Below are 23844 nucleotides of genomic sequence, written 5' to 3'. Positions count from 1 at the left end.
TGACACAACTGTGGGAAGCACTGTAGTCAACATTGGTCAGCATCCCTGTGGAACGCATTCGACACATTGTGAAGTCCATGCCCCAACGAATTTAGGCTGTTCTGAGGGCAAAGGGGTGGGGTGCAGCTCAATATTAGGATGGCGTTCTTAATGCATCATGTACTCAGTATAACGCGCTATGTTCCCATGACTTGAATGCAGCAACCTTGAATAGTTTGAAGTTGCATCGTACTCCATTCCCTACGAGGAAGAAAATAAGTTACTGCATTATTTGCTTCTGTTTTGTCTTGTATTACAGCAGGTTGGATATGGCTTGACTCACCAAGGGTAAAAGAAGCACAGTAATTGGCAATCTGTCCCATCCCTACGATAAACTACAAGGCACAGACCATCTTCCAGCTGTTGGAGGCAGCCTGCAGTATACTGAAAATGGTCTGGAGTGCCATAGTAGCAAAGAAAATGAACCTCCGACCATACCTGATGAGAAGAGAAAAGTTGCACTTGCTTGCTGTGTAAGCATCATTATAGAATATTGAGACTTGCTGTACACTTGATTTACAGCTCTAGAGATATTGGGGCTGCAATAAAAAAATAAATCCTTTATATAGTTTTCACTTTAATTTGATCACTCTTTTGTTGCTTAGAATTTTCCTTTACAGCAGGAAATGCAAACTTGTAGTGTATTCAAGGTTTAAAAAGGCTTCTAAAGTTAGTTATTTCCACCTTGATTTGTTGTAACAAAAAATGTATCAACCCAAAAAATGTCCATGAATTATAATTCACATTTCCTGTTGCTGCAGGATTATTTTCCTGCTGTAGCAAATTGGCTCAAATTAAGATCCTAAATCTGTACTTTGAACTAATGTAGTAAACATTCACTAACATCAAACCGTATAATTGAATATGTCTCAACATGTCTAAATGGTTCCTCATTTATGCTGCATATTGTGGCATTATGTTTGCTCAGTAGATCCAGTTCGACAAGTCACATCATGTAGACACTTCTAATGATACCCTAAAAGATCAGACTGAGAACCCACACCTTCGCCTGTATGAGGTCCTGGGTTTGGGCTCCTGAGTGGCACAGTGGTCTAAGGCACTGCATCTCAGTGCAAGAGGCATCACTGCAGTCCCTGTTTCGAATCCAGGCTGCATCACATCTGGCCGTGATTGGGAGTCCCATAGGCTGTACACAATTGGCACAGCGTCGTCTGGGGTGGGCCGCCATTGTACATAAGAATTTGTTCTTAACTGACTTGCCTAGTTCAATAAAGGTTAAAAAATAAATAATTCCAGACATAAGAAATCCGGATAGCACTCAGAAAAATAATATTGTTACGGTGAAAGGAGCAATCCATGCATCGTCACACACCAGATTCCACTGTGGAAAGGCACAACGTGAGAATGATAATGCAGACATTTCCAGAGATGAGGGAAATATGCAAAGCTGTCAAGGGTGGCTACTTTTTTTTTTTTACATGATTCCGTGTGTTATTTCATAGTTTTGATGTGTTCACTACTTTTCTACAGTGTAGAAATTAGTAAAAATAAAGAAAAATCCTGGAATGAGGTGTCCAAACATTTGACTGGTACTGTATAATTTTATTTTGCCCAGAAAACTTTGGGGGTCAAATTACATTGTCCACCTGTTGTCGATCCCTGCAATAGAGCAACCCTTCATCTCAAGATATGATACCTGCTTCTACATTACCACTGAGCAAATACTCCAAACATTGTTTAAAGTGGGAACTTCCAATGGCACACCAATAAATTGGGAGATTGAAGAAAATCTTTTATTTATCCCATGATGAGTCTCATTCCCCATAAATCAGATACCAGGTTTGGGGTGAATTCCATTTCAATTCCAGTCAATTTAGAAACTAAACCTAATTCCAATTCCTCATTAAAAGCATTTAAGAGAATTGGAATTTCAGTATATTTCCTGAATTGACTCCAACTCTGTTAAATACTACTTGAACCACTAGCCATCATCTGCTACCTGACTGTTCCCAGGAAAAGTAGAAAGGATCACCCACAGCAGAGTTGGATTTAACCTGTCTAAATGCTGAAACATCACTGAACTTTGAAATCAAGGGCAGGCCTGATGACATCACATCATTACAGTTGGTTCAAGTTAAAACAAGGGATTTGAGAGGCTGTACAATCTTCACAAAAACCTTTAATACTATGCCGTCTTAGTTATATTGTATTCATTACATTTGAGTTAGTGACATACACACTCACAACTCACCCAAATGCTTTAGTTTGAAGATTAATGAGGAACTGCATCATCGATCAAGTAAAATGTGAGGGCAGTTACTGTGGGTGTGTTAGTAAATTCACTCTGGAGTGCCAGAGTGCGCTCTGTTCGTAAATTCAGAGCGTTTCTCTCTCGGCACGTTCAGAGTGCACACTGGACGCTCTGCTCTGGCTGAGGAGTAGGGATGAGCCGAGCGTTCTGACCTCACAATGGCAAGCATACAAGCTAATGGGCTGAAGTTGGCTAGCTACATCCAGACACAAATGAGAGAACACCTAACTCTGACTATTTTACTCACCCTAAAAAAGCTGGTTAGGCTTTCGTGTTATCCAGAGTGTTGGTGACTTTAACGGTACTGCTGGCAACAATTTAATTACGCTTTTTGTCTACGTTTACTGACACCGGTCATATTCAGTGTGTTGCGCGTTCAGAAATCCATCAGTTATTCTGCGCTCTGGCACACTCAGACGAGAGTGCTCTGAAATCGGACTAGATAGCCAGAGTGAATTTACAAACGCACCCTGTGTAACAGCTACAGGACATGATAACAAAAGCCTATGGTTTTAGATCGACAAGCAACAATATTAATCAGTTATGGATCAATCAAGATTATAAAGTAAACTATTGTAGTTAACGCACAAAGCATCCTTTTAAAAGCGTGATTTACAGGAGGTCAAAAGGTGAATGCATCTGTGGTACTGTGGTACAACATTTTCCAGTTGAGCCCAATAGGTGAGAGATGTGTTTCAGGTAAACTAGTATTCACTCAGGGGTGGGGTCTTGTTATGGATCTCAAGCCGCTGCAATGGAGGCATCGTCTGCTTGTCGACCCTGGGGCTGAAATATATTTTAAAAAATAAGTATTAGGATAGTTTACTGATTTTGCACTACACAGTCTGCTCAAACAGAATTATATGAACACTTCACTGGTTGATGGAAGGTGAATTTCGAGTTTAAGTTGGTTAATTTTGCAACTGTATTCTATGTAAATATGTTTCATTATTACTGTCAGTTAACAGCGCTGCAGCTAACACTGAGATGGATCTACAGAATATGCCATGTGGTTAGGAAGAGCTAAGTGGCTGCTAACATAGAATTAGAATGAATAGAGAAGAAGTCCCCTCATTCTTTTCTTTGGGTTCTAAGCTAAGTGTACCTTGACAAAGATGCGTGAGGGGAGGAAGCGTCGAAGCAGCTGTCCGGACACGGCAGGGAAGCGCAGCAGGCCGATGTTGAGCTGGGGAAGGTTCTGGTACCCTGCCATCAGAGGGTAGAAGTTATACAACATCTCCTGCTCCGCTCCAGGCAGGATCCTCAGACGCACCTGGGGAAACACCGTGACATTAAGGGCATGTAGAGCAAGAGACTGGAGACCGTATGGGTCCTCAAATGGTATGGTCTATTCTAGTCTAATTCTGAATGAAAACCATCAGTTCTCTACTATATGTGTTGTTAGGCAGCAGTTTAAATTGGAATACAAATAATGGTGGAAACTCCAGCCTCAAAACTGACCAGTGTCAAGTCGAACTCTGTCACTCAGTTAAGTTGTTCCCTGGGCTTGCATGTTGAACTGACATCAAGGAGTGTAGTAGAGAGATTTGTCTGCTTGTAACTATTGCACTGTCCTGTACTCAATTTGTCTGAAGCTGTATGGAATCTCACAATAATACACAAGATTGTATCAGACTCATAGTGGACTCGTCGCTGAGTTGCACAGAAATAGAAACACCAAATCACAGTTGCAGTTAAAGCCAGTGAGTAATATGTTTGTGCTACTTTACAGTTGGTTTGATGTGTTTACCAAGGGGGAGGTGGGGGGGGGGCATGGAGCAGAGACCTACCTGCTTGAGGCCAGAGAACATGAAGGCATCACTGGGTTCCACAGACATCTCCACGTCCTGGACCAGCCCCGTCCGGTTCTGGATGTGGTACCTCACTGGCATAGACTCCCGCACCCTTCCAAACGACGGCAGCTCTGTAACCACCAAACACGGAACCATTGTTATCTACATCTGAATGGGACAGAAAAACTGGAAAAGAGACATATTCATTATCTTTAGACTCAACTGTGAAAATAATACATCACTCAGATCAAGGCATGCTGTACCTGCATGAACATATAGAGGAATGGTCTCCACCATAACATGGGGAAGGGTGACAACAGTCGTCACAACAGGTGCATCTGCACACCAAGATTTCCTGAAAAAGCAATACAAATGCAATGAGTTAAAGCTTCAGGAAAAGAAAATGTCTTGACTTGTAAATTTCCCATTGTGCTTCACAGGAGGAGAAAAGAGGAGAATGGCCGGCTGGAGTCAAGCAGGCACACCTCTTCCAGGAGATGAGGTACTGTCCAGACGCCACGCTGCTCGTCCCGTTGAGCACAGGGGGACACTGAAGGCTGAAACACTCGCTGGCACATTCCCCTGTCTGCAGCACCACTGGTGGAAAACAACAACCAAACCTGAAGGTTAGGCTACAAGGAACTCAGAGGTGTGTTTCTATGCTACAAACTACTAATACACACTGTGAAACTACAACGACTGGGGTCATTAGAATATATGGTCTTAGATGGGAGATGTTGAGGCTTCCCCTACAGAGCTATGTCAGAGGGAGCTTTAGTGTGCATCCCAAATTCCCTATATAGTGCACTACTTTTGACCGGGGCCCATAGGACACTTTAGAGGGAATAGAGTGCCAACTGGGCCGCGACCATAGAGGCGGTGGTGTCATACCCTGCTCCACCTGGGACTGGGGCTGGTCCATGGCAGCCATGGTGGGGGCCAGCTGCAGCTGGCTGGTCACCAGGTGGAGAGGCCAGGGGGACGCACTCAGGATGTCCGTCATCAGCAGAAAGGGGATGTCCACATACACTCTATCCAGGTGCTCAAACTGAAAACACAACATGATCCATTATCACTGAAGTCGCTGCACTGACAAGCTTTGACTTACCAACATTGAACAAAAAAACTGCACTCAAAACCGCATTCAACACCACATTAAAACTGCGCCCAAAACACCATTAAAACAGCACTCAAAACCCCATTAAAACAGCACTCAAAACCCCATTAAAACAGCACTCAAAACTGCACTCAAAACCACGTTAAAACTGCACTCAAAACCACATTTGCACAACAATGCCAACAACATCAATAGAGGGAAAAGAAAAACCTTTGTGGACACAAACTTCACAGCAACTTCAAATGGAACAACGGTTTCTATGGTAACGGTTTCATCCTACAAAAAAGAAAGCTATGGTCAACAAACAGTTAATTTCATACATACTTATGGACACAAGTCACAAATACTGAAACTACCAATGAGTGAGGTTTCAGTGCACAAACTCACTTTGTGACACCTGCAGGTGATGTCTTTGCCCTCCACCTTGGTGCTCAAGGCATAGGCAACATGGAACAGGAAGATTCTGGCTCCAGTGGTGACACAGCGAACATACAGACACTTCTCAACCTGTTCAATAGAGAACGATTAGTACAAACAACACACTGCTGATGTCCCTCAAGAGATCTCAGTAAAACAAGAGGGGCTGGTTTCCCAGACACAGATGAAGCCTAGTCCTGGTCTAAAAATATATTTTAATGGAGATTCTCCATTTTTCATGATGGACAGTGAGGTTGTGCAGGCCTGAGGGTGGGTGGGGGATGTACCTTTTCTCCCGGCTGGAGGTCTCCAATGGCAATGTCTGGAAGCAGTGCAGGATGGGATTCGTCACACATCTCCAAACCGTTCAGGGTCACATGGGTGGACTGTGTGAGGTTTGCATCCTGACCTTAACAAGGTGGTGGGACAAATATCAATGCTTGTGATACCTAACCAATGTATGTCAGTGTTATCCCAATGCTGTAAGATCCATAGAAATAGAATTCCTTCAACTGAGATTTCCCATTTAAGTCCCATTCTGAGAATTCTGTTTCCATGGTTCTATCCTGTGTCAAGCAGTTTCTGGTTCTGTAGTTGTGGACTACAGGAAAAAGAGGACCGAGCACACCACCATTCTCATCGACGGGGCTGCAGTGGAGCAGGTTGAGAGCTTCAAGTTCCTTGGTGTCCACATCACCAACAAACTAACATGGTCTAAGCACACCAAGACAGTCATGAAGAGGGCACGACAAACCTATTCCCCCTCAGGAGACTGAAAAAAATTTGGCATGGGTCCTCAGATCCTCAAAAGATTCTACAGCTGCACCATTGAGAGCATCCTGACTGGTTGCATCACTTCCTGGTATGGCAACTGCTCGGCCTCCGACCGCAAGGCACCACAGAGGGTAGTGCAAACGGCCCATTACATCCCTGGGGCCAAGCTTCCTGCCATCCAGGACCTCTATACCAGGTGGTGTCAGAGGAAGGCCTTAAAAATTGTCAAAGACTCCAGCCACCCTAGTCATAGACTGTTCTCTCTACTACTGCACGGCAAGCAGTACCGGAGCGCCAAGTCTAGGTCCAAAAGGCTTCTAAACAGCTTCTACCCCCAAGCCATAAGACTCCTGAACATCTAGTCAAATGACTACCCATACTATTTGCATTGCCCCCCACCCCCTCTTTACACCACTGCTACTCCCAGTTGTCATCTATGCATAGTCACTTTATAACTCTACCTACGTCTACATACTACCTCAACTAACCGGTGCCCCCGCACATTGTATCAGTACCCCCCCTGTATATAGTCTCGCTATTGTTATTTCACTGCTGCTCTTTAATTACTTGTTACTTTTATCTCTTATTCTTATCTGTATTTTTTTTAAACTGCATTGTTGGTTAGGGGCTCGTAAGTAAGCATTTCACTATTCGGTGCATGTGACTAATAAAATTTGATTTGATCCTGTGCTGTGTCACGCAGTTTCTGGTGCTGGTTCTTTCCTGTGCTGTGTCAAGCAGTTTCTGGTGCTGGTTCTTTCCTGTGCTGTGTCAAGCAGTTTCTGGTGCTGGTTTTTTCCTGTGCTGTGTCAAGCAGTTTCTGGCGCTGGTTCTTTCCTGTGCTGTGTCAAGCAGTTTCTGGCGCTGGTTCTTTCCTGTGCTGTGTCAAGCAGTTTTGGTATAATGCCGCCTACCTGGTTTGAGTCCGGCAGTGAGTTTGACGTCTTTGGTCACTGTCTCCTCGTTGGACTGGATGGAGACAGTGATGCGGTACAGCTCGTTGTTCAGAGCAGGGGGCTCGTGACTCAGCTGAACGGAGATCTTGGGAATGCGGGAGATTATCCTGAAGAACAAAACACATTGTCAGATTAGGATGACGCACCGTCTGTTACCAACTCAACTATGTTTTGAACTTGTTTGTATGAAAAAACTGAGGGTGACATTTTCCTCTATGCTGTGAGCTAATTACCTTAGTTTTAACTGGTTAGTTTAACCAGAGATTTAGTAAACAATGCGATACACACAATGGCAAGGTACAGTATCACAGCTCCCGTTACTTAGAATGTTGCAGTGCATTATGGAAAACGTCTCTCTACCTTGGTGTGCAGACAGTGAAGCATTTCATTCTTGGATCTTGTAAATCAGTGACGTGACATAGTGTGATTAAACTGAACACTATGGAGACTCACATGGTGCTGGCCTGGATAGACACGGTGTCCCATTCCACATGCTGCTCTGGGACACGCCCCCTGCTCTTAAAGGACCTGGCCGCCAGCAGAGCTTCGTGGGACGAGGCAGCGTCTCCTCCCCCGCCTCGCCAGTTGAGGAAGACGCAGCGGCCGTTATCACTGCCCAGCATCAGGTCCACCGCTGTGATCTAACACACACACACACACACACACAAAGTTAAACACACAAAGCTAAACAACACAGTGTACAAACATCCATAAGATAGATCACAGGTAAAAAGGTGATGCTCCTCATCTCTCTTGGTTATGTTAAATCTGTGTGTCTGCCATGCCAGTACAGCACAGTTTAGGACACCCTGAGTGACACACTTTTTCCCTTACCTCTATCTTCTTCCCCACATCCTCAGTTTTAGCCACAAACTTGAAGCTGTATATGCGTGTCTTGCCAGGGACCAGGCACATGTTCTCTTGACTGGAGGCCTCTAGGATTTCCTGAGACTTACACGGCTCCTCTACCACACACAACTGGTTATACTCCTGAAGGAGGACAGAGAGCCACCAGAGAGTCAGAGAGTGGTTGTACCTGTATGGATTGTGGTGGGGTAGTAGAGTTGTGTAGTGGGTCAGTACCTGGTTGCTGAGGCTGACACACAGTTTAGAGAAGCGGACAGGGTGAGGGCAGTCAGCCCTCAGGTAGACATGCAGCTGGACCGGGTCATCCACGTGGAAACTAGGGGACAGGAACTTGGCCTTGCACTGGACTGGAAAGACAAATGTGTGGTATATGTTAGGTAGCTGTTCACAGAATCTATCTTGTATCGTGGCTCAGTTGGTAGAGCATGGTGTTTGCAACGGCAGGGTTGTGGGTTCGATTCCCACGGGGAACCAGTACGGGGAAAAAAAGGGAAAAACATGTATGAAATGTATGCATTCACTACTGTAAGTCGCTCTGGATAAGATGTAAAATGTAAAAATGTTTAAGATCTTGATGCATAATTGTATGATCTCGGTAGGTATACTGTAGAAGTGTACAAACCAAAGGGCACGTAGTCCTGCACCTCGATGGTGAACTCGTTGCTGCCAGCCAGAGACATGCGGTCGCTCCACAGGGCCTGGGCAGCCTTGGCTGAGGCCTGGTCGCAATCTGGCTCTGCCTCGGGGACCTCGTTCTATGAACACAGACACAGGCTCAGCGTTAACATCCACAGAACAGGGGCTACACAGTCACATGAACATGGGGTGATGTGACGGGTGCCATTTCTTCAACTCACCATCAGGACCTTGATGAGATTCTTCTCAATCCTGGATTTCTGCTCCTCCCGTAGAGTAGAAGCTGGAGAAATAGACAAAAGGGAACTTAAGGAAAAATGTAAATGACGATGGACTTCTGCTGCTCTTGATAAGGTGATGGCCAGGCTCTAAACAAACTGAACGTTGAAAATAGGCAACATATTAACCTGACTAAGTAGCCCAGAGAAGCAGAAAATGTAATCTGGGGAGAGCTGGGTGCAGCTGAAGAGTGTCCTGTACTATACCACCCTGTACCTCGTCCGACCAGCTCCATGGAGTAGGTGATGTAGTCCTTGACGTGGGCCATCAGGTAGGAGCACCGTAGCGCTGTGCTGAGGATGGAGGTGAGCAGGCTCCACCAGCGCTCTGTACGGTAGTCACACATCACATAGTCCAGCAGTCTGCATATAGACACACAGACCAACATAGGTAGGTAAGTTTCACAATGATTCTCTTATCCAAAACTTTTAATTATTCAATCTAATCACATTTATAATATTTCAGCTTTGACTGCCAAAATAATAGCGAGTTACGGCGTAATTACTGGAATGCATGGCAAACACTGGCTAAAATAAATTGTCAGCAACCATGACAAGGCAAATTATTTTCTTTCAGGACTATGACATATTACAACGGAAATAAAATGACTTGACTAGAAATGTAGCCCATGTCAATTACGCTGATTTAAGTTAACATGTTCAATTCAAAACCATGTCTGTCTGTCTACATAGAGGCTACTAATCTGCCAAAATAAACTTTTAATGAATAACCACACTGCAAATGAAAGTGATTTGGATGGCAACAACATGTGAAAGACAATTTAAATATCATTATAAAACAAAGAACCATGCATCTGTTTTTTCGGTAAAAATAACTACTTGCAAACATTACGAAGTAAGTCTACTCTCCCTACCACATTTATTTTCAATTCAGACAGTACAATACGCCACAGTAGCTTTACTGGCCTCATTACTGTAGTCCTGTAGGAACATATAAAGGTTCACTATTCAGTGTCATCACACTGTTCTACAAATAAAGAAATAATCTCTGCCATCCACACAACATAGGAAATGTTACTCTTCACTACCAGCTTAACCATGAACAAGCTCATCACAATGACGTAGAGACAAAACTGTATGCTATTTGTCTGTTGTTTTGTTTTTTAAAGCTATTAAAATATCTTATTTTAACAATTATAATATAATTTGTGCAACTTTAAAATAGCTTTATTAGAATAAAATATAATTTGATAAAAAAAAACACAATTATAATTTAGTTTCAAATGTGTAGCCTACAGTTCAGGAATACATCCTTCCCCCTCTTGATAAGAAATGGCCATAGGCTATATTTTTAAGACAAGTAAAAACATTAATGGATACATAAATTTGAAGCGAAAAATGTATCATACACCATGATTTTTTCCATTCATAAAATGTGTAGGGTAAGCTACCTTGCCATAGTAGATTTGCCATAGTAAACAAGGAAATTAAATACTTTATATCAGTTGTACAGAATGATTGTCAAATAGACAAATTGCCCTTAGTCTCCTCAAACTGCAGCATTCAATAGTTCCGATGATAATACCCAAAAGAGGGAGAAATATTCTTGACAACTGTTGGATGCAAACAGGACTAAGAGTAAACCTCGACATCCACTTAGGGAGAGGTACATCGGTGGCCGATTTGGTTGCAATTGAGATCAGCTGTGCAAGTGATTTTAGCGCCTATTTATGGTATAACAGGAGATCCGTTGCTGATAATTTAGTCGCCATCAATGGTTGCAATTGGTCCAGTAATTTTCTGGAAGTCAGTCTTGCGCCCAATGACAGTGGGGATTTGTTATTATACTCTAATTGACTTAGTAACACATTTTACTTTTGTCCCACTGTGTCTGCTGAGTCAGGCTTACTTCAGTGCTTTGGTGTAGTCCTTGGCATGGTTGTACTCCTCTCCCATCTGCACCACTGGAGACAGACAGACAATCAACTTTGACAAGTACATGTAGACGCACACAAAAGTGATGCTTATGGTAACAATATGCTCCAAATGCACTGTTCCCCTTCAGCCCAGGGCAAAACTCACTCAGATGGCTCTTCATCCGAGGACACTTGTATTTCTTGAACTGAGCCACAGCGTTGCTGAGCAGAGCAATGATTAGCTCCTGTAATACAGCAAACAGAACAATCGGAGACTCTCTCACACACTTTTGGCATAATAAACCAAGTTAAGTGTTTTGCTTGGCTTAATAATCCTATTAGAATTGTCTCCTTTTTCAACCATGCCATACGAGTTGAAGAAAACTCTGGTGCGGTTCTCATGGTATTCTTACTAAAAGTAAATCATATATTACCAGATCCTGCTCTACATCACTAGTGAAGGATGCCACAAGACTGAACCTTCTGTTTGCTGAGTAGAAACTTTGGCCGTTCAAATGAACGTCCACTGAACAACAGACCTGGCAATATGGTAACGCTGTTAATAAATATTCAATCCTCACTGTTCATGGAGCAAATCCTTCATTTCAGTTCGTAATGTTGCAGTATCATCCAAATCCAGAATTCACTTTATCTGCTTAGTGGTTTTATTCACTGTCATACACCATAAAACTGAACCTCCTTTGACCTGAGAACCTGGCATGGCCTTCTTCCACAAACATCAGTGTATTTACCATGAGGGTGAGAGCTTGCTATCCATTAACCTACTATAGGTATACACTCATGGACTGCGCAAGCCCAACCCTGTGTAGCAATGTAGCCTTCATGCACTGAAAGAGGCTACAGAGTTAGCAGAACATGAGAATGGCTGTGTCGTGCTGAATGAGTGAGTGAATGTGGACTAACGGAGTGGGGAACATCCTTCTCCTTCATTTGCAGTGCCAGGATCCCTCCTTTCTCCTTCTCCATGTGTGGGGGATCGATACCTGCAAATACAAAATAAGACATATTTCAATCAATATTTAGAAACCGAGAGACTGATCAGGAAAGCATTCTTGGTTTCAACACCTGTATTTTTCTTAAAACTGCATTGTTGGTTAAGGGCTTGTAAGTAAGCATTTCACTGTAAGGTACACCTGTTGTATTTGGCGCATGTGACAAATAACATTTGATTTGATCTGTACACACAAGTCTAAACACATAAAAGCTACTTTTAATGCTGAAAGAGCAGTGTTGAGATGGGCATACTCACTCTGGTGGCCCTGTCTCCAGGCTCTCTGCCCATAGAAGTCCAGAGCTCCGCTGGGCGTCTCCAGGTGGTCTGGGGTGGGGTAGCTCACACTGGCCTGCGAAAGGGAAATACGATGACGGTCTGTCAACATGTGATAACTGTCATGGGTGGGGATGCCATGAGGGGGCATAGAGGCCTTCTGACAGAACTGTTGTGCTTGTGTAAACTAGAATGATTGCATTGCATGAAGAATCTACGATGCAGACATCAACAAAAATATTAGCCCATATCACTGCCATACATTACACATTATATACTCATATGTTGAGATTCCATCTGAGATCTCCCGCAGTGTTTAACCCAAAAGGCTCAGACTTTTCTGTTTCTATCTACATGGGCCAGCACCCGTGTCTCACTGGGCCATATGGCTGCAGAGGACCTGCTCTCACTTGGGGACAAAGCCACGCCACTGGTACTTTCCTCTGTCATTTACATAACAATGGCTAACTGAACTCTAACACCTTCTCACAAAACTACTGTCTTGATGATGCAGAGGTTCTGCTCACCCTAAGTCTTTCATGTCACACTCCTGATGGACGCACAATTACATTAAAGCTGACATTAACATATAACCCTTGAGGCACACCGGTGTGAAGTAAGTCTCAGTTGGAAGTGCAGCAATAGTGGCTCTATATACATTTTTCCCCTCTCAAGCTTCTGCAGTCTTGTGAAAGACAGCTGTCTGAGTCACACATGCGTTGCTGTACCTCATGGGCACACAGGTGAGTTGCTTGCTGCTTGCGTTCCTGGGCATAGTAGGCAGCCTGCTGGTAGTAGAAGCCAGGGTTCTGAGTCTGGATGGCCGTCAGACCCAGCTTGATCGCCTCATCAAACAGGTCCCCAAAAGACTGGAACCTGGGAGAGAGGAAATGGGTGGAGATGGGTTATTATCAAGGATGGCATCAGGGAAGAATGGTAGGGAAGTGGGTATTGACTTCTTACTGTTTGGACATCCATGCTGTGTGCTCAAACGCCAGCTCTGCGCTACCAATCTTCTTCTTGCACAGATCAATATGCTTCCTGAACTGAGCAATGGCATCCAAAGGTGTGTTGTGTTGGAAGCATAGTCGACAGATCTGAAAAGAGGTTTTCTGTTACACATGTAACTCAACAGGGTATACAGCACAGTCTATATGTTGGGAGCGCAATGGCTGCATTCCAGTTCATTATGATCCAAAAGCACCTTGTAGTTTATGAATCCAGCCATGGTCTTTATCTCCAGCATGTTGGTCTCGTGGGTTCTCAGCTCATGTACAAGGCTGTAGGCAGTCCTGTAGTACCTGCATCAGAAACAGTACTAATGATGTGTCAGACAGATAGACAGCACTAGAGAGATGCATTAGAAGACCGATCATATACACACACGACACAAGCCAGTAGAGCTGGGTTGAACTTACTTTAGGGAATTCTGTGTGTCTTGCTTGAGCTCACTGAAGAATGCAATCTTAAACTGGTGTCTCACAAACAGCAACTGCAACAACAACATGCACCGGTTGATGACGTTGCAGTGATATAACCAGCATTAGCTTAGCTGCAAATTAAGTCATTCAAATAAAAATTACACAGAGAGACTTGGAGGAGTCATTGATTAACATGGTGGTGGTGGAGGTCATAGGGAACCAGGAAAACATACACATTATTTCTGTCTCACCTGATGCGTTGTTTTGTTGAGGAACTCTTTGTGGGATTTGACCCTCCTAATCTCTGTGTAATAGTAGGTCTGTGCATGCTCATAGAACGCATTTTCCAGCCTGAAAATAAGTACATAACACATACTAGGGAGGCTTCGTGATAAGGGTAACATACAGTACCAGTCAAATGTTTCGACACACCTACTCATTCAAGGGTTTTTCTTTATTTTGACTATTTTCTACATTGTAGAATAATAGTGAAGACATCAAAACTATGAAATAACACATATGGAATCATGTAGTAACCAACATTCTTTTAAACAAATCAAAATATATTTTATATTTGAGATTCTTCGAAGTAGCCACCCTTTGCCTTGATGACAGCTTTGCACACTCTTGGCATTCTCGCAACCAGCTTCATGAGGTTGTCACCTAGAATCCATTTCAATTAACAGGTGTGCCTTGCTAAAAGTACATTTCTGGAATTTCTTTCCTTCTTAATGCGTTTGAGCCAATCAGTTGTGTTGTGACAAGGTAGGGTTGGTATACAGTCCTATTTGGTAAAAGACCAAGTCCATATTATGGCAAGAACAGCTCAAATAAGCAAAGAGAAATGACAGTCCATCATTACTTTAAGACATGAAGGTCAGTCAATGCGGACAATTTCAAGAACTTTTAAAGTTTCTTCAAGTGCAGTCACAAAAACCATCAAGCACTATGGTGAAACCGGCTCTCATGAGGACCGCCACAGAAAAGAAAGACCCAGAGTTACCTCTGCTGCAGATGATAAGTTCATTAGAGTTACTAGCCTCAGATTGCAGCCCAAATAAATGCTTCACAGAGTTCAAGTAAGAGACACATCTCAACATCAACTATTCAGAGGAGACTGTGAATCAGGCCTTTATGGTCGAATTTCTGCAAAGAAACCACTACTAAAGGACACCAATAATAAGAAGCGACTCGCTTGGGCCAAGAAACACAAACAATGGACATTAGACTGGTGGAAATCTGTCCTTTGGTCTGATGAGTCCAAATTTGAGATTTCTGGTTATAACCGCAGTGTCTTTGTGAGACGCAGAGTAGGTCAATGGATGATCTCCGCATGTGTGGTTCCCACTGTGAAGCATGGAGGAGGAGGTGTGATGGTGCTTTTCTGGTGACACTGTCTGTAATTTATTTAGAATTCAAGGCACACTTAACCAGCATGGCTACCACAGTGTTCTGCAGCGATACGCCATCCCATCTGGTTTGCGCTTAGTGGGACTATCATTTGTCTTTCAACAGGACAATGTCCCAACACACCTCCGGGCTGTGTAAGAGCTATTTGACCAAGAAGGAGAGCGATGGATTGCTGCATCAGATGACCTTGCCTCAACAATCACCCAATTGAGATGGTTTGGGATGAGTTGGACCGCAGAGTGAAGGAAAAGCGGCCAACAAGTGCTCAGCATATGTGGGAACTCCTTCAAGACTGTTGGAAAAGCATTCCAGGTGAAGCTGGTTGAGAGAATGCCAATAGAATGCAAAGCTGTCATCAAGGCAAAGGGTGGCTACTTTTATTTTATTTGTTTAACACTTTTTTTGGTTACTACTTGATTCCATATGTGTTCATTTCATAGTTTTTATGTCTTCACTATTATTCTACAATGTAGAAAATAGTAAAAATAAAGAAAAACCCTTGAACGAGTAGTTTCCAAACTGGTACTGTACAAGTCATGGAAATATATTAAGAGATGATGGTGTCAACACGGCTATCGGTAATTTGGCTCAGGGCCTTTGATCTGATCCCGGGTCCCACCAAGAGGAATTACTTACCTGATGATGTAGCCAACCAGGTGATCAGTGTGAGGGAGGACGAATAGAGACTTCCCAGACAGGTCACAGGCATTGCACAGGGAAGCAGCCCTCTCTGAAGCCACCAGGTCCTCACCTAGACACAGACAGCAGCAGCACAAATTCAGTCAGAGTCCAAGTATGCAGCCTAAACATTCATTGCATGACACAATACAATCTCTACAGTACTGACATGGTTGTCAGTCCTACAGATGTAATATTGTGGCTATGTTGATCATAAAACCTAACACTACAATCAACATCTATGATCTGTATAAATGTAGATGCAATTACCTGGAGGAAGAGGGGTTTTCTTCTGAATTAAAACAACTGCAACCTTGGTGTTCCTTCCTTGAAGGCTTGTTCTGTGAATGACATGACATATTCATGATATACATTGCTTCAACTCAACAAACCACCACTATAGATCTTCATCTACAACAGGTGAAGAGGAGTAGTACTACAGTACCTGACTATCTCTACTTTAGTGGCACACTCGGACTGCTTCTCCTTCCAAACTGCATCATCCCAGTCCAGCTCATAGAACAGCACTAGCAAGGCAGGCACCAGGTTCAGGTGCTTGTTCATCCAGCCTGTCTTCAAGATCCCTTTGGGGATGTACCACTCATAGGAGGTTCTCTGAGAAAAAAACAACAGGGTCGTATTCACTTGTAGGCATGAAACTGAAGAATACAGGTTGAAATGGGAAGGTAGCCTCGTCTACTATCTGATCGCTTCTTTAGGTTTTCCATTGCACACCGTTTTGCTACCGTTGTGCTTTAGTGTATACGACGCCCCAAATGTTTGCGTTTGGGAAGAAATGACGTAAGTGGGTAACCTCATCAAGCAGCACTTACTTTGGTCCTACACTTTGGGTATTCATGGTCTCCTGGAAGGACCTTGAATGAGATGGGGACCCTGTCGGCCCTCCTGTTGGCACAGAAGGCATCCCAGATTGCCCTATGGATGGCGTTATAAGTTACATCCAGCCCAGTCAGGGCCACAAAGGCCATGGGTCGGCAGCACAGCTCCGGGGGCAGATCCCATTGGGTCGGACTCATCATGATTGATGACGCTGCAATCTGAACATGGAGCAGACAACACAGACTGCTTACAACTATAGATAGCTATGTACGTCTGCAATGACAAGTGCACAACATATGTTCGTATGATGAAAAATATATATATATATATATATTATATTTTTTTTTTTACTTCAACAATACATTGTACAACTGGCAGGAACAAGCAGAATTGCGAGTACATTCTGAAAATAATACTAAAACAGTAAAAACACAATAAACAAACAACATGTGAGTCAAACAACAAGTCACAAGTATTGACAGTTACAGCTGATGACTGCCCTACAAATACAATCACAGTTATGATTCAGCTTACAATGGCCGTACTATTAGCTAGCTAGGCACAACCACAATCACCAGAGTCAATTCAGAAAGAAAGAGGCAATAACATTGGATTGAATTGGCTCGTGGAAATAGCTGGCTACATTCACGTTGACACATTCATGTTATGATCAATTGTCGACGTGCACACAGTGACAGAAATGGTATCTTGTAGTAAAGGCGATTAGCAAACTAGCTACTTACCAAGCCAGCTAATGCTAGCTAAGCAACTCGGGTAAGCTAACTGGCTGAGTGTTGCAGACCGACTGAAAAATAAAAAAGTGCTTAGCTACATAAGTAACATTTCCCACTATATGTCGAATTCAGAATGTACACGAGTCAGCAAACAGTAACGTTAGCAAAGCCAACTAGTTAGCTAGTGACAAACAGCTTCCTGTCTCCTGATGCCTTCTGTTGACATGTAACGTTAGCTAGCAAGTGAACACAAACCCAGGAAGAATATTGAGTACTACCGCCACCTGCTGGACAATCAACAAGAGTTCATGCCACTCCTCAATGTATCCAATAGGTCAAATCACACCGAATTATAGTTATATCATTGGTCAGACCATAACATTTTTGGACATCAAAATACATCATTTGTTTTATTATCCAACAGTTAAGAAAAGTTTATTTTGCACCAGTAAACTCTGTATGAGTAGCGTATACATGTATTTTTTGTCACTATTCCTTGTCAAAAGGTGGCAGCAATCTCCAAGTGACTTTCACAAACACCACAGAAAAAGAAATAGCTACATCCGTTTCACAATTCGCATGGCACGCTGGGACGTGGGGAGCCCAGCGGTAGTGGAATTCGCCCTCTATGATCACCATACAATTCCAAGACTGAGTTATCAGCGAAAGGCCACCACACTCCGTTTCAATTTGAGGTATAATATCCCCTTTCTAATGCCCTTTTTTTGTCTCTCGTGATTACCTTAGGCGTTACGTCGGCATACAACAATTAATTTAATGGTAAGACCTGTTAATTCACGATAGCTAACGTTGGGCGTGTTCGAATGGATCACTTTTGTCAAGTCAGTGACCATCGTTGGTCATAGCCTTTCAACGTGTTGTGTTATTTAATCATTGTCCGACTTGCGGCTGCATGAATTTGACAAACCATGTGATCTAAGGTCATGAAGTTTAGACTGCAGTCGACTGCAAGTTTCTCTAAATGAGCTTTACCAACTTCATCCTGCAGCCGTCGCCTGCATTGTGGGAGGCTCTGGTCAACCAATCATTAGGGTGTTTTTGTTTGACTACGCGAACGTGACCAAAGACATGACTGGAACAGGAACCAACTTTGGCGCGATTAATTTATAGAGTGGATATGTTACATTTGAGGCTACTATACACATTTTATTTTCTGGGACCGAGTTTGTGACATTGGAGTTGAAGCTATGTTTATTTCGACATTTTATAAAGATTAAATGTATAGACAATGCCAACACGACCATGTTGGTCTGAGCCTTGTTGTAAAAACCCCCTTGTGTACGACTTTCGGCTGTAGCAGAGCTCACTCCTAGACGTTCGTCTAAAACAAGGGTGCAAAGTACGGCCAGCGGGACATAATATATATTTTTTAATTACCCACAATTTCGTGCTTTCCAATTGGTAGTTAGTCTTGTCCATCGCTGCAACTCCCGTACGGACTCTAGAGAGGCGAAGGTCGAGAGCCTTGCATCCCCCGAAACACGACCCTGCCAAGCCGCACTGCCAGCTTAACCCGGACGCCAACAGCACCAATGTGTTGGAGGAAACCCCGTCCACCTGGCGACCCGTGTCAGCGTGCATGCGATGGGACAAGGAAATCTCGGCCTGCTAAACCCTCTCCTAACCCGGATGTTGCTGGGCCGATTGTGCTCCGCCTCATGGGTCTCCCAGTCACTGCCAGCTGTGACACAGCCTGGGATCGAACCTGTCTGTAGTGATGCCTCAAGCACTGCGATGCAGTGCCTTAGACTGCTGCGCCAACCCCGCAAATTGATTTTTAACAGACAATTGGTCCCCCAAAATGCAGCCCCCATTGAATTTCTAAATCCCTAAAAAGTTGGCCCACCCCTGGTTGAAAACTTTGGAGGTTATGAAATAACGGAGCCCCATACATTTTCAATTAAATGGGCCGGGGGACGTTGGGCGCTGCAAGTATGGCCAAAGGAGCATGAACAGGGCTGGACCCAAGTTGGGGAAATCTGAACTTTTGTCTTGCATTCCGGGACATCACGTTGCTATTGACCATTCGAAGCTCACTATAGTTTCCAGCCCCTACTGGATTGACTATTGATTCCAAGCACTATCTAGGCTGCTTGTTAGCACCAACATGAAGGTGACGCTAGGATGGCAATCTGAATTTACACGTACAAAGGATCTCAGACACTCTGAAATGCGCCTGTTGTGTGACCTCCACGGGGTTTGAGAAAGCGTGTTTCCGGTTTTCAGGGATAAATGTTTCTGGTAGACTTCGAAGTGAAATCTAATGGGCTTATTTTCTGGCTTATCATTCAGATGAGAGATCCTTGTCAATGGGTGTGAGCCGGCTGGATGTTCTTTACAGAAAGCTTCTCCTCACCAAGCTTTTCATCCAAGGTTGGGGAAAGCCGGATGATCTGAAAAGGTAGCCTAAAATATCCCCACTGTCGTATAGGGCATGGAAATCACTAGGTACATGTTCACCTAATTCTTATTTTTGTGGCAGTGTGTATATATAACCACCTTTTCATATTTCCACAGAATATTTGAGTTACGGAAAATCGTTGGCAATAGAGAGAAGTGTAAGGAACTGGTACCTAAGGACTATCCTGTGTTTATTGACAAGGTACCCCTCCCTCACTTCAATCTGATAGAGTTTAAAGTCTTAACAAATGCATTTTGGTCTGAACACTTACAGTGCCTTTCCAAATGTTTTCATTGGTCTGTAGCCTAGTGAGCCATTTCACATTTGAATAATATGCACATTGCCATTGACTCAACCTGTTTTATGGTGAAACATCATCCAGTTGTATATATTTCTTTGCTGTTGTCTTAGGTAGAAGACCAGTCTGACTGCAAAATACACAATGGGTATTTCATATCTCCCCTGGAACACATTGTTCCTGGTATCTTGCCATCAGAGTCCATCAAAGCCAGGTAATGGAAATAATACTGTCACTAAATGATTAGTAAATTTTTGCAGATTGCCATATAGTAATATTAGACCATGTCTCCTATTATTTGGGAAAAATCTATGATGATTTGATCTTCTGAGTTTATTTTATGCCGTTTTTTTTTAAAACTGACACGTTCTTTTGTGATATTACAACAAAGATGTTACTTCAAATAACGAACACCATTTTCCCCCCCCCCCCGACATCATTGCACGTGCAATAGAAAAGAGTATTCTACTCTGTTAATTTTTTTTTACCATGATGCTGGATCCTCCTGACCAGTAAAAAATAAAATTCTGTAAAATATCTAAAAATACAACAACAAAATGTTGACCAGTGGTGCTGTTTCACCTTATGCGGATCTCAGCTTTAAGTAAAGTAAGAAGCCATCTCTGAGCCAGAACAGCCCATAGGGTAGTTTCTCCCTCCAAACAGGATGCTATCGCAGGGCCTCACCCCAAACCCATCTCCTTAATGTTAACTGCCAAGCAGAGAGGCATTGGGTCCCATTTTTAGTCTTTGGTATCAAAGCAGACACTAATCACAATGCCTGTTTTTTTGTGTTTTAAGGTTCCAGTTTATAGTTCCAAAGAAGTGGAAAAACCACAAGCCAGTATGTATTCACTTGGCTGGGACTGGAGATCATGTAAGTTACATTAGCTACTACACTCTTCATAATATTCTTTGCACTAACAGGGTAGCTACATTTGTCAGTCAAATTTAATAGCTTCCCCTGATCAACTGCACAAACCAGGTATCAACCTTCTTTGATGTACAACCTCTCATAGAAAATAGCTTTATTTTCAGTTCTTCTGGAAGAGGCGGACCCTCATGGCCAGACCCATGATAAAGGAGGCAGGAATGGCTTCACTTCTCCTGGAAAACCCTTATTATATCCTTTTTAATTAGAGAAATAGTCAAATAAGTATTAATATACTATTTACATTGTAAATTGTTTTTAAATATTCGTATTCCAATTCCTTAACTACGACTTGTACATGGATACCGGAAACCAAAAGAACAAGTGTAAGTCATCCCCGTAACTTTTTCATCGTTTTTTCCCCCAAAACCTCTACTGTTATTTGAGTGTCATGACATTGTCGTTATGAATTGTGCTTTATGCTTGGTGTTTGTCTAGTCGTTCCAGCCTGAGGAATGTGTCTGACCTCTTTGTGATGGGAGCAGCACTCATCCTGGAGTCTGCAGTGCTGCTACACTGGCTGGAGAGGGAGGACTACTGGCCCCTCGGCATGACTGGTATCTCAATGGGAGGGCATGTAAGTACACACCACACAATCATTCATTCTATTACCAAAAGTAGACATCAGTTTAAGTTAATTCCTAAAGGGGAGAGAACAATCAATGGAAGCTCTCATCTTCTCACAGATGGCATCCTTAGCTGTAACCAACTGGCCAAAGCCCATACCGCTGATTCCCTGTCTCTCCTGGACCACAGCTTCCAATGTATTTACCACAGTAAGTATTCCTTTATCCATCTCAAATTTACAAAGCCCATTTCTCAGGCTGGCAAGTCTTTAATTTATGTTTTGAAAAACTAAAAGCAAATCAGTAAACTGCTCAAATGTAAGTGCTGTGCTCTGATGAAATACATATTTTGTGTTTTACAGGGTGTTTTGAGCAAAGCTGTGAACTGGAGGGAACTGGAGAAGCAGTATGCAATGCACTCCGTGTACGAACAGGAGATCATCAGACTATTGGAGTACTGTGGGGTAAACCTTAATTCCATAACATTATGTTAGGTCTACATATTGTACTATATCGTACCATCTGTTTTATAGCTTGAGATGTTGTCAATTCAATCAATCCTTTTTACAGCAGTTGTCATATTTAATAATTGGTACATTATTAGTGCAGTCAATTGGTTCATAATTGAGAAGACAACCTTTCATTTCAGGTTGATTCCTTCAAGATGGGTCAGGAGTTTCTAAAGAGCTCACTTGACACCCTTTCTGGTCTGGATCTCTCCACGGACATCTTGGGTCTGCATGCCCCCGAGAGGGACCGCATGGGGCTGCGCACCTCTGCCCTGCACTCCCGGGCCAGGGAAGGAGCTAATGGACAGGACCAACTGATTGGACAGGATCATGGGCTGGACCAGATGCTTTCCTCTGTGAGCATGCAGCACACCAACATCAACAAGGGCAGCGGGCGGCAGCGCCAGTCCCTCCACACTGAGTCTCTGGACTTTATGAAGGGTGTCATGGATGAGTGCACACACATCGCTAACTTCTCAGGTGAGAATTGAGATTCTTACAGAGCTGGGACCCCAAAAATGCTGCAGCTGTGCAGTATAACTTGTTTAGCTCAATTGAGTAACACTCAAGCCTGGCTATCTTGGTTTTCCAGTGCCGTTGGATCCCAGTCTGATCATTGTGATACAGGCAAAGGAAGATGCTTATATTCCACGCACCGGTGTGCGCAGTCTACAAGAGATCTGGCCAGGCTGTGAGGTGCGGTATCTCAACGGTGGCCACGTCAGCGCCTACCTCTTCAAACAGGGACTTTTTCGGTGAGTAAATGGTTCCACAATTTCAGAGACAGATGCCCATTGTCTTTCTGTAGTATTCTGAAATACTTATTTGGTATGTTTGTCTTACAGGCAAGCCATCTATGATGCCTACGACCGATACCTTGAAAAGTATTCCAATACCTAGCCACTAAAACAGAAACTCATCCTCACAGGAAAAGGATACCATTTTCTAATTTGTAAATCATTTCAAAGTATTCATTAGAATTTGAGGACCTCAAATAGTCAAACAAATCATGAAGGATACATTTGTAACATGTTATCCATACACTTACAATGTGGTGCTACTGAAATGACAAAAGTTTTATGTAAAAAATGTAATCTATTGTTTATATGGATAAATGGGTATAGATGTATTTTAAAGCTCACGCATGATCCCACATTTTCCAATTCCACACTTTGTGCTCCTTAACCCATCTTTATCCATGTTGTTGCCTTCACCCATTATTCTAGGGCTAAAGGCTTTGATCAAGCTGTGCCTCACTTTTATCTTAACATTTTCATATCTTTCCCCCAAACCTCTCCTGCCCCACATTGAATTATCCTCAATAGTTCTGATCCTACCCTGCTCTAACATGTTATACACCTGTTACTTCTTACAAAAGTTTAGGTGGGGGATATTGTGTCAGAGCAGGCTCTCCAATACCGTTCCTGGAGAGCTACCCTTCTGTGGGTTTTTGCTCCAACCCAAGTTGTAACTAACCTTATTCAGCATATCGACCAGCTAATTATTAGAATCAGGTGTGCAAGATTAGGGTTGGAGTTAACCTACAGGACAGTAGCTCTCCAGTATTGGAGTAAACCCAGAGTTAATAGTAAATGGTCTACTCCCTCATAAACCAAATGTGTTTTATAATTGTCACAAATGTTCCTAAACAATGTTTTACTACTCCAGTGGATCTTTGTTTTTAAACTCTGAAATAAAAAGGAATTGATACTGAGATTGAC

The 23844-nt window shown here is 43.0% G+C and overlaps 2 protein-coding genes across 3 annotated transcripts; one reads left to right on the top strand and one right to left on the bottom strand.

The window, feature by feature from the left end:
* Positions 1-1775: 1775 nt before the first annotated feature.
* trappc11 (trafficking protein particle complex subunit 11) lies at positions 1776-19026 on the bottom strand. Of its 2 annotated transcripts, none has more exons than XM_045724081.1 (30): positions 18800-19026; positions 16657-16881; positions 16269-16438; positions 16094-16164; positions 15782-15896; positions 13987-14086; positions 13733-13806; positions 13519-13615; positions 13278-13411; positions 13043-13190; positions 12297-12390; positions 11951-12030; positions 11193-11271; positions 11020-11074; positions 9367-9512; positions 9093-9154; positions 8858-8990; positions 8452-8582; positions 8203-8358; positions 7822-8009; positions 7327-7475; positions 5926-6047; positions 5609-5728; positions 5432-5497; positions 4996-5152; positions 4590-4701; positions 4368-4459; positions 4102-4235; positions 3417-3584; positions 1776-3097 (listed from the first exon to the last, which is right to left on the bottom strand). In XM_045724081.1, exons 2-30 carry the CDS (start codon positions 16861-16863, stop codon positions 3053-3055), a joined length of 3405 nt encoding a protein of 1134 aa, XP_045580037.1. In that variant the 5' UTR covers positions 16864-16881; positions 18800-19026; the 3' UTR covers positions 1776-3052. The 2 variants fall into 2 exon arrangements, with proteins under 2 accessions (XP_045580037.1, XP_045580036.1); XM_045724080.1 differs by lacking the exon at positions 18800-19026 and adding an exon at positions 17407-17670.
* Positions 18000-23839, top strand: abhd18 (abhydrolase domain containing 18). The gene is made up of 13 exons (NM_001139887.1): positions 18000-18092; positions 19711-19819; positions 19936-20020; positions 20231-20331; positions 20919-20994; positions 21156-21240; positions 21347-21374; positions 21487-21625; positions 21735-21824; positions 21977-22078; positions 22264-22603; positions 22716-22878; positions 22969-23839. Exons 2-13 carry the CDS (start codon positions 19728-19730, stop codon positions 23021-23023), a joined length of 1356 nt encoding a protein of 451 aa, NP_001133359.1. The 5' UTR covers positions 18000-18092; positions 19711-19727; the 3' UTR covers positions 23024-23839.
* The last annotated feature ends 5 nt before the right edge of the window (positions 23840-23844 follow it).

Source organism: Salmo salar, chromosome ssa09, assembly GCF_905237065.1.
Source record: "Salmo salar chromosome ssa09, Ssal_v3.1, whole genome shotgun sequence".
Lineage (NCBI taxonomy): Eukaryota > Metazoa > Chordata > Actinopteri > Salmoniformes > Salmonidae > Salmo > Salmo salar.
Note: the sequence above shows the minus strand (reverse complement) of the source record. Positions and strands in the feature narration are given on the sequence as shown.

What these genes read in the sequence shown, in the direction of transcription:
- trappc11 (XM_045724081.1), bottom strand. Translation starts at nt 16,863, where the DNA reads ATGATGAGTCCGACCCAATGGGATCTGCCCCCGGAGCTGTGCTGCCGA. An exon ending in CTCACCTGTGTGCCCATGAG is followed by an intron (nt 12,391 to 13,042) that starts GTACAGCAACGC and finishes TCCCTTTCGCAG; the next exon opens with GCCAGTGTGAGCTACCCCAC. An exon ending in TGTTCTCTGGCCTCAAGCAG is followed by an intron (nt 3,585 to 4,101) that starts GTAGGTCTCTGC and finishes GTGTTTCCCCAG; the next exon opens with GTGCGTCTGAGGATCCTGCC.
- abhd18 (NM_001139887.1), top strand. Translation starts at nt 19,728, where the DNA reads ATGGGTGTGAGCCGGCTGGATGTTCTTTACAGAAAGCTTCTCCTCACC. An exon ending in TGGCTGGGACTGGAGATCAT is followed by an intron (nt 20,995 to 21,155) that starts GTAAGTTACATT and finishes CTTTATTTTCAG; the next exon opens with TTCTTCTGGAAGAGGCGGAC. An exon ending in ACACATCGCTAACTTCTCAG is followed by an intron (nt 22,604 to 22,715) that starts GTGAGAATTGAG and finishes TTGGTTTTCCAG; the next exon opens with TGCCGTTGGATCCCAGTCTG.